The sequence below is a fragment of the Saccopteryx bilineata genome, chromosome 9, assembly GCF_036850765.1.
Source record: "Saccopteryx bilineata isolate mSacBil1 chromosome 9, mSacBil1_pri_phased_curated, whole genome shotgun sequence".
Taxonomy (NCBI): domain Eukaryota; kingdom Metazoa; phylum Chordata; class Mammalia; order Chiroptera; family Emballonuridae; genus Saccopteryx; species Saccopteryx bilineata.
The window spans coordinates 61,155,523-61,170,762 of NC_089498.1; the positions used below are offsets into that span (position 1 = coordinate 61,155,523).

Genomic DNA, 15,240 nt, shown 5'->3' on the forward strand with positions numbered 1-15,240 from the left:
AGGCCGTGGGCTTCATCCCCAGTCAGGGCGCATTCGAGAAGCAATCAATGAGTACATGACTAGATAGAACAACTAAGTGAAACGACTTATATTTCTCTCCCTCCCCTCCTCAAAACAAATGAAATATTAAAACAAACAAAAAAGTTAAAATGATTATCAGCCTAGATATAAAAATTATTAAAATGATATGTCTAATTTTAAGTTTCTAAATGCCGTCAATCAACAGTGGTATATACCATTGTTAGGCTTGGGAACTGTGTTTCTTCAATTCTGAAACCACTTTCAGACAACAGACCTTACAGAAAAGATGCTATATACTCTTTAAATTATGCAAGAGAAACCCGAAAGGATCAGAACAATTACCCTCCTTGCATAAGAAAGAAGATTGAATTGGGAGTTAGGAAACCTAAATCTCAGACAAAATAACACAGGAATTTAAGCTAGTTATTTAACAACACTATAGTTCTTTTCTTTCCCTCCCAAAAAATGGTTAAAGAGACACATTTCTTTTTTATTCATAGGTTCTTCATACCTATGAATGAAGTTATGATCAAATAGATTGTTTTACTCAGAACTTTCTTTACCTTCAACATTAGTGTTACAATTAAAAATAATTTTTTAAAATATCTTTGAGAGGAGGGGAGGCAGAAAGACAGACTCCCACATGCACCCCAACCGGGATCCACCCAGTAAGCCCACTAGGGGACGATGCTCTGCTCATCTGGGGCCCTTGCTCCATTGCTCAGCAGCAGGGCCCTGCTTCTTCTTAGTGCCTGAGATAGAAGCCATATTCAAACCAATCGAGCCATGGATGCAAGAGGTTGAGAGACAGAGAGAGAGAGAGGGGGGGGGGGTAGGGTAGGGTAGGAGTGGAGAAGCAGATGGTCACTTCTCCTATGAGCCCTGATCAGCAATCCAACCTGGGATATCCACACATGAGGTGGACACTCTACCACTGAGAAAACTGGCCAGGGCCAGTGTTACAATTTTTGATCACACATTTATAATTTGGAAATAGTGAAGAACCTTGGGTCAAAGAAGTGAAGCATCAGTATTTTCAGTTTAAAGAACAGTATAACGAATAATTAGATGACGTACCTTTTGCTCAGACCCACTGGACCCCTCTTCCTCGTGAAGGTTAAGCCTTGGCTTGCCATCGGCAGGAGAAGTCCTACTCATCTTTTTCATACTGACAGGCACACAGGGCTTAGGCTCCTCTATTACAAACTTGCTCGTTTCTTCTAGAGATTTCTGATATGCTGCTAGTGACGATGCTGGTTCCTCAACATGACTGTACCCGTGTAGTTTTGGTTTCAGAGTTTCCTTAGTATTCTGTTTCCCTACATCATTTTGGGATTCTGGCAAGTAAGATTTGGTCTTTGCTTCTGGGATGACTTCTGCATGGTTTCCATTTGCTTCAAATTTTCCAGGTTCTCCTTTGAGATATGAGGTAATGGAATCTCTACATTGGTCTGGGCTGCAAAAGGTAAAAATGTAGACATTTACAATGGCAACACAGGTCTGAAATTGGGCTGAAAAAAATCTAAATTTTTAACATGTTTTAAATTACTTTTGAAGGCATTGAATAGGAAGTCCTGAAAAATCTGGTGGCTGGAATTCAAACTGTGGAGTGGGTGTGAGGTTCACGGACGGGGGCTACACAGGCTGCAGGCAGCCCCCATGCTCCAGCCCCCAACCTGGATGGCTTTGCTGTTAGTCTATGTCTCGTTTTGTTTAATTGCACTTTAATAGCCACTTGGATTCTATATCTTAAAAAGTGGTTCATGGCTCCAGACCCACTAACCTTAAAGAAGAGGATATCCCCAAACGCTTTTCATACCGTCAGTGAAAACCTGCTGATAAGGGACAAAGTGAGCTCCTGTGATGAGAGAGAGCTCTGGCACCCGAAAGAACCCCGAATTCCAGTCTTCGTATGTGTTTCCAACTGTGATTCCTGCCACCGTGCTTTCCAACCATAATCCCCTTATGAGAGGGGAGAAACCAGAAGAATGCAGAGAGGGGGGCCTGCAATGTCTGGGATCTTATGCTCAAGCCAGTGACCTCAGAGTTTCAGACTGAGGGAGGAAGGGCTGACTGAGAAAGTCTGAAAAGTAAAAAACCACAGCTGTAGCCCCTTCTATCAGTTCCCTGAAATAAACTTGCAGCAGCAGCAAGAAGAATGGGATGTGTGAATAGTCGAGGACAGACAGTCCCAACCTCCTCTCTTACCGCCCCAGACACAAAGGTCATGTAGGTCTTCAAAGAAGTCAGATAAATCAGGCATTTGTCACGTGAAAACTAAAGCTGTAAAGGTATATTAGACTCAGAAAAGTTAATTTTAGAGAGCTTGTGCTTTGGTGCTACTAGACTCACATGCTCCGCTGGCTACTAATAAATTCTTCTTCCTCTATCAAATTGTGTGGGCGTCTACTATCCACGGTTTGCGGCCAGTTCCTGCTACAGAATTTTGATGCATTGGCCTAGAAGCATGGAGGAAGGATGCCCACATTTGGTGGACTTTGGGTACCCCACTGGGGAACCCGCAAGCCACCCTGTAGATGCTCTAGCTGAGTGTACACCAGGGATTTCCCCATGTGAACGCCTCACAGGACGAAAGGGGAACCCCCACCAGCCAGTCCCAGCAAGAATCAGACAATGGAGGAACGAGAAAACGGGGGTGCATCAGAGCCACGATAAGGAAAACTGGGCAAGGGTAGTTAGCTGAGGTCCTGCCCTACTGAGCAGAAGGGAGGCCTGATCATCCTCTGAAAAGTGACTGATCGCCCTCCATAGGTTGGGCATGGCGACTGGGCACTCTCCACAGGCGTGGGGAGTGGTCCCCACGGGAGTGGTGACTCGTCACCCTCCACAGGTTGTGAGGAGCGGGCCCCATGGGCTAGGAGTGGTGACTCGTCACCCTCCACAGGTTGTGAGGAGCGGGCCCCATGGGTTAGGAGTGGTGACTCGTCACCCTCCATGGGTTGTGGGAGGTTGCATGAAAGAGAGTGAGTGCGGAGTGAACAAGAGGGACACGGGGGAGGAGTTCCAACTCCTTCCCACAGGGCTGAAGCGAGTGAAGGTCCCAAACTGCAGTTCTGTAGGGCACCTCGTACGGTTATGAGGCAGAACTGCATGCTGACAGTTTATATCATCCTGTCAAAAAGCAAGAGGGTCTGCCATCTCCATGAGGGGAGCAGCTGGTGACAGACTGAAGTGAGTGGCATTCTTCCAAGTTTCCCTTACCCTCCCCCAATTCCTTTTTGTGGCATGACTGGTGTTTGTCGTGGGAGGCACGGGAGGTTCACAGGGCAAACCTACTCCCCTGGCCACGATAATCAAGAACTTTAAGAAAGGGTTCTCAGGGGATTGTGGAGTTCCTATGTCCTCAAGGAAACTGAGGACCTGTGTGAACTAGAATGGCCTGCTTTTGGGGTGAGATGGCCGGCAGAAGGAAGCGTGGACAGAGATCCAGGCCACCCTGACCAGTTTCCCTACATAGACACCTGGCTCAGCTGGTATTGCACCCTCCCCCTTGGCTTAGAGGTCAGGCTTCCACTGTGTTAGTAACAAAGGCTGGGAAGCATTCCTCCAATCCTGGAGGGCCACTGATGCCACGGAAGCCAGACATTTTAACCCCTAGTGAGCCAGAAGAAGCAGAAACTTTGGCTCCTCCACCGTGCATACTGGCAGAGATTTACCCTTCCACACCTGGCTCCCCATCCACCCCAGAGACTGCTACTGACTCAGGCCCATCATCGCCAGGTCTATCAAGCCTTAGCATAAGCCTGCCTGAGCAAAAGGGGTCTCTCACTGCCCTGCTGGAGCCAGGTCCAGGTTCTCCTCCCCTAGCTGCAAGGTTTCCCTCAAAGGCAGTGCTTAGAGTACAGATGCCTCTGAGAGAAGTGAGGAACACAGTGATGAATGAGCAGGGGCACATGGTAGAATGGCAGGTGCTGGTGTACCAACCTTTCACCACCACCAACCTCCTCAATTGGAAGCACCACACTCCCTCTTATACAGAAAGGCCTCAGGCTTTAATAGATCTCATGCAATCCATATTCCAGACCCACAATCCCATGGGGGTGGATTGCTATCAATTGCTTCTCTCTCTGTTCAACACAGAAGAAAGATGCCAAGTAATATAGACAATGACTAAATTGCTAGAGGAAAATACCACCGAGGAATACCAGAACCCTCAGGAATATGTGAGGGTCCAGACGCCAGGAGAGGAGGTTAGGAGTAGAATGGAAACAGGTTATTCAAGACATTCCAGTCCCCACAAGGAGACCAGTTAGAAAGTTCCTGGGTGCAGTAGGGTTCTGTCAATTGTGGATCCCCAGCTTTGCAGTACTGGCCAAACCCCTCTATGAAGTCACAAAGGGGGGAGAAAAAGAGCCCAGGGGGCGGGGGCCAGAACAGGACTGTGCCTTTCAGACTCTTAAAATTAATTACAAGTTGCCCCAGCACTAGGTCTTCCTAACCTAGCAAAACCTTTTGTGCTGTATGTCTCAGAGAGGAGCAAGACAGCAATGGTATATTAACCCATGACTTGGGGTCATGGCCTAGACTGGTAGCTTACCTCTCTAAACAACTGGACAAAGTTGCTAAGGGCTGGCCACCATGCTTGAGAGCTGTAGCAGCCACAGCAATGTTGGTACAAGAGGCAGACAAATTGACTTTGAAACAAAACTTGGAAGGTGCGGCATGCAGTAGTCACTCTGATGAATGCAAAAGGGCATTATTGGCTCACAAATGCCCATCTCACCAAGTACCAGAGCTTACTCTGTGAAAACCCAAGGCTGGCAACAGAGGTGTGTATCACTTTAGAGCCAGAGATGCTGCTCCCAGTGAAGGAGGGGAAGCAGCAGCACAACTGCTTAGAAGTGCTTGACTCTGTGTACTCCAGCCAAACAGACCTAATTAGACCAACCCATAAGAGACCCAGATTGGGAGCTGTATGTAGATAGAAGCAGCGCTGTCAACAGGGAGGGGAAAGGCAGGCACGGTGTGCAGCAGTGACTCAAGAGACTGGGGGGGATCGGCCTCTGCCCCAAGGCACTTCTGCTCAGGGGACAGGACTGATTGCTCTGACTCAGACCCTAGAGCTCAAAGAAAAAGAACAAACATTTTTACTGATTCCCACTTTGCCTTTCTTACTCTGCAAGTCCACGGGGACATATATAAGGAAAGAGGGCTCCCAACAGCTGGGGCAAGGACCTCAAATATGCAGGAGAAATTCTCCAGCTGCTGGAAGCAGTCTAGAAGCCAAAGCAAACAGCAGTGATCCACTGCCAAGGACACCAGACGGGAGGAATGGTAGAAGCCCAGGGGAATAACGGAGCAGGCGCAGAGGCAAAGAGGGCTTCTACCCTGCCCTACCACAAGGAGAAGGGGCAAAAGAATTAAAGGATGGCCGGATGCAACTGCCAGATGGTACAGCTGGCATCCCCCACCTATTAGACTGGCAGTAGGTCCAGGCTTTACACACTGCCACCTGTATAGGACAGAAAAAACAGAAAAACTCCTAGGAAGGTATTTTTATATTCCTCTCTTAGCAACTTTAGCCAAAGGAGTCAGCTTCTGCTGCCCACCTGCCACCAGAACAATGCCAAACAAGGCCCCTTGATGTCTCCAGGTGTCCAGTCCTATGGGGAAGCCCCCTTTGATAGACTTCACCAAAATGCCCTAAAGCCAAGGCTGCTGGTACTTGTTAGTGCTAGTGGGCACCTACTCAGGACGGGTAGAAGCCTATCCCACCCGGACTGAAAGGGCCAGAGAAATGTAACAAAGGTACTACTCAGAGAAGTCATTCCGAGGTCTGGGCTGCCATTTCGGCTCTGACAATGGCCCTGCTTTTGTGGCTAAGGTGGTACAAGAAACAGCACAAGGCCTTAGGCATCACCTGGAAGCTTCATGCAGCATACAGACGACAGAGTTTGGGGAAGGTAGAATGCATGAATAGCACTCTAAAGTTAGGGCTTAGCAAGTTATATCAGGAGACCAATCTTAAATGGGTACAAGCTTTTCCTTTAATTCTGTTTAAAATTCAGTGAACCCCATCCAAGAACACTGGGTCCTCACCTTATTAGATAATATACAATAGGCCTCCTCCAATATCATGCAGTTTGCCAGTTTTGCCAAACCCCCTGAGAACCAGGAGAAACAGAACTACATAGACAACTAGAGGCTTTAGGCAAAGTAGCCTGTACCATATTCAAGTGGGTGTTAGATAGGGCTTCGATCAATCTGTTTGCTCCTGTTCGTTCTTTTTCCCCAGGTAACGAGGTGTGGGCCAAAGACTGGCATCCAGCACCCCTCTACCCCAAGTGGAGAGGACCCTACACTGTGACCCTACACCCTGACCACTCCAACAGCTGCCAAAGTAGAAGGAATTCCTGTCTGGGTTCATCACGGTTGACTGAAACTAGTGGCTCCCATAGAGACCCCCTCATGGACAGTGCAGACAGGTCCCATCAACCCCTGTAAATTGATCCTGAGAAGGACGACATGCCCTGCTCCAGCCACAAACCAAAAGCTGGCTGGTCCACACACAACTGAAGCCTGAAGAACTTCGCTGTGGGACTCCTTCTAGTTAAACTCTGAGGAAGGAGGGAAACTACGGAGGACTGTGAACTATGTATCCACATCACCAAGGAAGGTCAAAACGTCTCCACCACCTCGCTTTTCTATAACTTCTATGAATGCCAGGCAACCCAAAACGGGACTTGTACCTATAATCAAACTCAATATTCAGTATGTGACCCAGGAAATGACCAACCCTGAATCTGTTATAACCCCACAAACCCTCCCACCAAAGTAGTATTTGAGGTCAAAGTAGCAAAGGGAGGAGGAGTTTGCAGTTGGAACGATGGGCCAACCATGGCACAAACTAGGGTCAAAGGAAACCCAGAACAAGTCACCTGAAGGTTTGATGCATTTGCCGCTATGAGTCATGCAGAAAGGGTGTGTGGGTCCCTTGGCTGGGAGAGAAGCTATGGGGTAAACAAAAAGTATATATATGCTCACAGCCCCTGTGGAGTAACTGGTGAATATTGGTCATGTGTCCAAGGGATTACTTGGGTAAAGGACACCTCTAAAAAAAATAAAAAGAAGAAATGTATTTTAAGAGAGGGGTAGCTCTGTCAAACTGCACCACCCATGGGTGCAATCCTTTAGAGTTGATCATAACCAATCCACTAAACCCTCGTTTGAAGGCTGGAGAAGTGCTTACACTTGGCATTGATTGAAAGGGGCTAGATCAGGCGTCCCCAAACTGCGGCCCCCTGAGGCCATTTATCCAGCCCCCACTGCACTTCTGGAAGGGGCACCTCTTTCATTGGTGGTCAGTGAGAGGACCACTGTATTTGGCAGCCCTCCAATGGTCTGAGGGACAGTGAACTGGCCCCCTGTGTAAAAAGTTTGGAGACCCCTGGCTAGATCCCATTGTTCCATCCTTATCAGAGGTCAGGTATTAGATCACCCCACTCAAGCCTTCCAAGTATATAAGTCTTTCTATGAGGAAGCAACTGAACCCCTAAACCCACCACCACAATCAATTAAGAACTTATTCCTCAGGATGGCTAAAGGAGTACCTCATTCCCTGAATGTCACCTCTTGCCATGTATGTAAGGGAATTCTAATAGAGGACACATGGCCAAGGGAAGCCAAAGAATTAGTTCCCACCGGGACTATGCCAAATATAACAGCTTCCCACACCTCTGATGACTGCCAATGGATTTTAAAACAATACTATAGGACAACACTGCTTGGCCAGAGGTGGAGGACATTTCATTGAATCAGTCAGGGATTTAACTTGTCTTGACCAATGGTATTATAATGCTATCTTTAAACAAAACGTGTGGTGGGGAAATCAGACAGAGAAAAATCCACTGGCCAGGTTCCCAGAGGTAGCTGGAGCCTGGCAGGACCCTGGCAAGGCCCAAGGCTGTATAGCACCGTATGAACTTTACTGGATCTGTGGAAGCAGAGCCTGTATCTGTCTTCCCAGGAATTGGAAAGTGAATTGTATAATTGGTATGATAAAGCCACCTTCCTCTTGCCTCTAAAAACAGGGAAACTGCTTGGCTACCCGGCCCCACAGCCCTTACAATGGGCAAAAAGAGAAGTCCAGATAGGAGACTGGAAAGATGATGAGTGGCCCCCAGAGCGGGATAATCCAATACTACGTATGGACCTGCCACCTGGACAGAGGGTGGCTCTTGGGAATACCGTACCCCCATTTACATGTTAAACTGGATTATCCAACTGCAGGCAGTCTTAGAAATCATTACCAATGAGACCTGGGAGAGCCCTAACCCTCCTTGCACATTAACAGACTCAGATGAGAAATGCCATCTACCAATACCAGTTGGCACTAGACATCTATTAGCAGCAGCAGGAGAAGTATGTGAGAAATTCTATCTCACCCAACTGTTACCTGCAGATAGATGACCAGGGCCAGGCAGTTGAGGACCTTGTCAGAAGGATGGCAAGACTAGCACATGTGCCTGTGCAAGTTTGGTGTGGATGGGACCCTGATAGCCTTTTTGGGGGATGGTTCTTAGCAGGTTTAATACTTTAATAGGAGTAGTTTTACCACTCCTAGGAGTCTGCCTGTTAGGACCATGCTTGCTACCTCTGGTAATAAACAACCTAAAAAGCATAATAGAAGCTGCCATATAGCAATGAACTATGGCCCAGGTGTACTTTACCACCACTATCAGGAAGTCCTCCAGGATACCAGGAAATCCTCCAGGAGTTAGACAAAGAATGTGAGACTCCAGCATAAAAAAAAAATTTTCTAGAGTCTCAAAGGGGGGAATGAGAAGGGAGAAACCAGAAGAATGCAGAGAGGGGGGTCTGCAATGTCTGGGATCTTATGCTCAAGCCAGTGACCTCAGGGTTTCAGACTGAGGGAGGAAGGGCTGACTGAGAAAGTCTGAAAAGTAAAAAGTCACAGCTGTAGCCCCTTTTATCAGTTCCCTGAAATAAACTTGCAGTAGCAGCAAGAAGAATGGGATATGTGAATAGTCGAGGACAGACAGTCCCAACCTCCTATCTTACAGCCCAGACACAAAGGTCATGTAGGACTTCAGACAAAGAAGTCAATAAATCAGGCACTTGTCACGTGAAAACTAAAGGTGTAAAGGTATATTAGACTCAGAAAAGTTAATTTTAGAGAGCTTTGTGCTTTGGTGCTACTAGACTCACATGCTCCGCTGTGAGTCTAATAATTCTTCTTCCTCTATCAGGTTGTCTGGGCGTCTATTACCTTCCATTTGCAGCCATTTCCTGCTACATTTACTGGGTTCTCATCTTTTTATGCTCTTGACCTCTGTTTATACTCACTGGTGATCAGGGTGTTGGTAGTCACCACTGCTTCTGCTTCCTGTGAGCACTATATTTTTTTCAACTGTTAAAAATCCTTTTCTTCCAATACTTAAAATTTCTAATTTTTCTAGTTTCAGTAAAGACTTTTATTTTGTAGCTTGTGTATTATTTTTAATGTCTTATTACATGTAGAATTCTGAAGGCCATAATTAGTGCAGTGGTTTATATGTATAACATATTATGTATATGTATGTTAATATGTATGTACTTATAATCAAAATGATTACCTGAACACAGTTACATATAATATTAAGAGAATACCCTGTTCTGTATGTGTATGACAGTCCTAGCATACTGTGAAGATTCTATACCATAACTATTTTTGTCTGTTTCCTACAACTAAAATATGTGACTGTACCTGAACATAGATGTCAAAGTTAGTGCCCATTGTTATCTTTGGAATTGTTTCTTCGGTAGGGTGAATAGAGAATTCATTGATACTACCATTCCAAGTAATATCAATTCATATTACTAAAGAGGAGTTTAAAAAAAAGTTACTCCTCTTTGGGAATTTTTATGGAGCAATAAGCTTAGTAATATAAAAATATTAAATCTAGTTATAAAATCTTTTTTGCAGCTAACTTATGCTTATCATTAGCTGTCATTTAAAAATATATTTTAGTCTGATGTGTGCATAAAAAATGTCAACTATTACAAAGAGACTATTACTCAGAGTCACGTGGTATGCATGCTGCAAGCTTTCCTTTTCAATCCATAAACCTGTTTGAGGTAAGGAGTCATTCTTATTTTTATTTATTTTTTATTAAGCAATTTTTTTAGAGAGGGTGGAGAGAGAGAGAAGGGGGAAGAATCGGAAGCATCAACTCCCATATATTCCTTGACCAGGCAAGCCTGGGGTTTTAATCGGAGACCTCAGTGTTCCAGGTTGACACTTTATCCACTGTGCCACCAGAGGTCAGGCCATCATTCTTATTCTTAAAACTGATTAAAGTGACATTCTTGGAGCTTAAGAATTCATCTAAAGTCACACGTACAAATCTAATGATAGTGAGATTTGAGTCCATGTCTGGAGGACATTAAAGTCCCACCTTTCTAAAGTAAGGCCACTATAAAAATAACCAGATTCAATAATTAGGAAATTATATAAATGAATTTCTATCACAGCAATGTAATCTGTGGTAAAGAATTACATATAGTATGCTGTAAATCATGTAAAACTCTCATGTACAAAAATGAAAGGATATTATATAAAATGTCTTTTTCTTAGTATGGTAGAAAGACAAATGACTTCTTTTTCCTTCTGTGCATTTTCTATGTAAAGGTATTTTTTAAAATGTATGTAAAAGAAATCCACCAAAATTTTAATAGTGGTTACTGCTAGATTGTGGAGTTAGCATTCTATTTTGAAATCTGTATTTTTAAAATTTGTATAAAAAGCAAACTTACGTTTGCAGTCAGGAATAATAAAAATGTTTATATTTCTAAAGACATGGAATTTTATTACATTATTTTGAATAAGCATTAGTTACTGGCTATTGAAAAGAATAACACAAGTAATAAACTATAAACGAGTAGTCTTCTAAAGTTAAAAATGCATACATCTTTGGTGTATATGTAAAAGTTCTGCATTTTACTTCAGGCTGTCAATAGTTTTTAAGAACTATATTTGAGTTTAACGTAACTTGTCTTCTCCAGATTAGCAGAAAGAACCAAACTTTAAAGCATGTATTATCCCCAAACTGGAACTAAAGTTTAGAAAAAGAGTAATTGCTAAAAAGCATATATTTAAAACGAGCTATTAGCATGTCAGTTGCGTTGGATTTCCTGTTTTCTGAACCAGCCATACCTGTCATCCAGTCGCTCTAGTAACCCACCAGTCACTCTCCGAGCTTGAGCCGGGGACTCCAGGCTTCCACTTGTCTCATTCTGCCAACCTGCAATTGAAGACATTTCCAGTTCTGCTTGCTGAACACGTTTAAGAATAGCCTGCACTTTTTCTTCTGTCATTTCCTCAGACTCTACTCCTTCTTCAAGTTGAATGTCCTCAAACAGAGATTTGAGTTTTTCTTCTGTCATCTCCTCATCAGGACCAGACTTTCCTTTCTCTTGCTGCTCAGAGCTTACTCTCACTTTTCTAGGATGTTTCAATGGCTCTGCTGGTTTAACATCTTTTGGGACCCCAGCCGTACTTCGAAGGTACTGAGGATACTCACTCAGATATACATTCTCCAACTGGCTCTCATCTACATCCACTGCTTCAGGCATTTCTGTTATGGGCATTGAGTCTTCAAGTTTGCTGTCTTCTAAGGAAGTGTCTTCTGCAGTTACCACTGGAGGTCCATCTGCTGAATGCTCAGTGTTTCCCTGGGAAGGCACTAGCCCATCACTCAGTCTACTAGGGGTTCTAAGGGGAGACTCTATGCTAGAGATATCACTAAAGTAATCATCTTGCTGGAAAGGAATGGGTGGTGTGTACTGCAACCCTGTGGGAGTTTCCAGTTCCACTTGAAGGGAAGAATAACCTATGGAAAACAGTACATTTGGACTGACTGGAATGAATTAAGAGTACATCAAACAAAAATACATGGAATGACAAATTATATCAAGTATGAAAATGTATGATGACTTACAGAATGATAAATTTATTGGTTTAGTTCAATTAAATGTAATACAATAAAATAAAAGACTAGTGCAAACTATAATAGAATATTAAGTAAGATATATAGTTTCTATTAATTTTGGTAATTTATTATAGTAACTTAAATACACAGACGGGTTTAATCCACTATAAAATTACTTGTCATTTTATAAGATACATTTATTCCATGGCCAAATTTTTTATCTTTCTACTTTTAGTATGTAAAATTCATACTGTGGTGAACTAAATACAGCAATTGATAAGAAACCAATTTTTATAATTCCTTATAATTTATGTTAAGAACTGTACATATGAAGTGTTCTACAATTCTAATTTTTACTTATTTAACATGAAATTTGCAGCAAAAAAAAAAGAATTTAATCTTTGGAAAGAAATGATTATTAAATTTTGGAGCAGTAGTTCTGGAAAAAATAATCTAAAATGATGTTAGGAAAAGAATTTAAAAAGCAGATAGATAAAGTAGAAAAGATTCCATGTAAAGTCTTCACGCATCATAACGTGTCAGAAATGATAGGGTTGTCATGTATATGGAGGTTTTAGTAAACTTGGTGGCAGGGTTCCACTCAGAATCATGAATCAAATAAAGAAAAAAAAAAGAAATGATACATAACAGAGACATGAGGGAAACCATTTGCAAAGAACTCTGAATATTCACGACAAGGCGATGAAAAACAGAGGTTTATTAACAAGACTACATTATGGGCTGGAAGGAGCAGTTCCTGAGTTTTAAACTTCACTGAATGAACTAGGAGTATTTTTTTCCTTGAGCAGAGAGAAAAGTCAACAATGGTCTGGTCGTGGTGAGGAAAGGAAGTTTCACAGAATTTCAATGAAGAGGAGAGACAGGAAAAAGGGTAACCAAGAACATTTTCTGAATTATTAGTCCATAAAACTAAAGCCTAATTTTTCCATCAGTCCAAGATAAAATCCAACTTGGCTTTTATTGTAAATTCAAAGCAGTCTAGATAAGTGAACACTTTTCTGTTATGGTCATCTGTAAGCCAGAATCTTGTTGAAAAGTTGGCTAAGATTAACTGAGGTTTACAATCTGCACAAGTTAATATTTATTTCATACACATACTCCTAAATTTTCTAAGAATATTTAAAATAAGGAATATAAAATATTAAGATGTAGCAACAAAAAGCCCTTGTGAATTTATTAAATAATATTCTGATTTTAAAATGTTAAAATCAAATGCAGCTTTCAACTCCATTGATACTTTCATTGTTTTCTGGTGATCTTGTTTATTAGAGCTACTATGCTTAAAAGATTCTATAAACTATAACTTGGCAGTAATTTATAGTTTGATATAACACTGGTATGTCTTTAGTGCAAAAAGAGTTTGGTTACCAATATATGATCTCATGTATAAGATAAGGCCTTGAAGAGAGTTTTTTCTTCAAGGTTTTATGGTATTTATAAGCTTAAAAGGAAACCAATTTTGACATTATTACCCATCATGCTTATGTTATGGGGATAACAAGGTATGCTTTAAATTTTCTGTTGACTTTGGGAACTTTTGTCACATAACATACAGAATTAGAAGTAATTGATTCCTGCTGGTTTAACTTTGCCAGTTAAAAACTGGTAAAAAAACGCTATATTTTCAACACTTGGAATAGAAAAATAGCCTTAGTTCTTCTAACTGCCTCCACACCATCATCAACATTTTTTACTCAAAATTTATTATAAGTCATTTGTGAAGAAAAAAATGAGTATCTTGAAAAACATATTTGTTACACTTTTCTTAATACTCTGCTGAAAAAAGTCAAAATTTACAAAACAAAGAAAAGATGACATTACATAAATTGAGCTAATGTCAGAGGAATTATTGTGTTATTAGCAATATATATGCTCACTGAATTAGAAATTATGCTGCCTTTTATAAACTATAGATCAAGTAGGATTTTTTCCAAATATCATTTGAAGCACATAAGTGAAAATAACGCTAAATAATTAAAACACTTTTTTGAATGATACAGTAGACTTTTCCAGTATATATGATACTTAAATATTTGGTCCCAAAAGAGTAATTCAGTATTTTACTTAACAGTTTGTATACTATATGCTTAAACTTGACCCAATACCTTATTAACTTAGTACAACAGCTTACAATTTGGTTTTATGTATATATAAATAAGCCAGTTCACTTGTTTTTAACGTTAATGTGAAAATGACAAAGCAATGCATTCTTCACATTTTAAAACTTTTTTTTCCATTTGGTCATATAAAATATTTGAAATGTAATTCTTTCAGGTAACTTATGCTTTAATACCTCATTATTTATGTTGTACATAACTGAAATTTATTGCTTGTTCTATCAGAGTATATATTTGCAGACCTTGGCAGAGAAAACGCTGTGAAAATGAGAAATTCAGTCAAGCAAATGACCATTTAGCTGGTTTAAACGGACTGACTTGTTTTACCACACTTCCAGATTTTATCAAACGATTAAATAAATATGAACACTGAATTCAATTACCATCAACAGGGTCATGGAAAACATTGTTCTCATCTGCAAAACTTCTGGTGCCTGAAATATTTCCATAATCAAATATTGGTCCTTCTAGCAGAGTCACTATATCTATTCGATTAATTTTTGTCAAGACCGAAGTTAAGGCATCAGCTGAAAAAGGAGAAGAAAACAAAAAAGGTTGGAAAATCCAATTAAATTATTTCCTTCCAGTCACTACAACATCCACACAGACATGGCTTCTGGGAGCCTGCTGGCATGTTAGCTCCTCCCACTGCAGCTCGGAGAGCTAGAGGGCTCAGAAAACCGGCCACTACAGAAAAGACAAGCCAGGGCTTCAAGAAGCACCCTATAAAGCTGTGTTTGATGACAGCCTCATTCATTCCATTGTGAGATGCAGAACAGATGAGCCTAAAAATAGCTAAACTATTTAGTTATAAGGGGATCTAGTAAAATTTCAAACATGTTCCTCTCCTTCTAGACCATCAAAATAGGTCACCCTAATATAGATTTGATACTTAGCATTTTAATGACTTACTGAGGTCAGGCTGACCCAGGCAACCCCACAATAACTTACTCCACATTGTTGTGGGTTGGCACTTGTCATAGTATATAGCACCACACCCCTTCCTCCTATCCTGCCAACAGAACAAAACTCAACAATATTAGAGAATTCTCTGCCACCACAGACCAAACAGACTAAAATGATTTGGTGCCTTAATTGGATCTTATTTTTCTTTCTCCCTGAGTATCCAT

The 15,240-nt window shown here is 41.8% G+C and overlaps 1 protein-coding gene across 24 annotated transcripts in view; it reads right to left on the minus strand.

Moving 5' to 3' along the window:
• ANK3 (ankyrin 3) overlaps positions 1-15,240 on the minus strand; it is a 745,841-nt gene that overhangs the window by 24,678 nt on the left and 705,923 nt on the right. For 14 of the 24 annotated variants that reach the window (XM_066242010.1, XM_066242017.1, XM_066242013.1 and 11 more), the window contains 3 exons: positions 14,494-14,637; positions 11,198-11,285; positions 1,099-1,477 (listed from right to left, as the gene is read on the minus strand). In XM_066242010.1, the coding sequence (XP_066098107.1) occupies positions 1,099-1,477; positions 11,198-11,285; positions 14,494-14,637 (611 nt within the window). Of the gene's footprint in view, positions 1-1,098; positions 1,478-11,197; positions 11,874-14,493; positions 14,638-15,240 lie in introns of all 24 variants that reach the window. The other 10 variants (XM_066242002.1, XM_066242003.1, XM_066242004.1 and 7 more) reach the window with 2 other exon arrangements.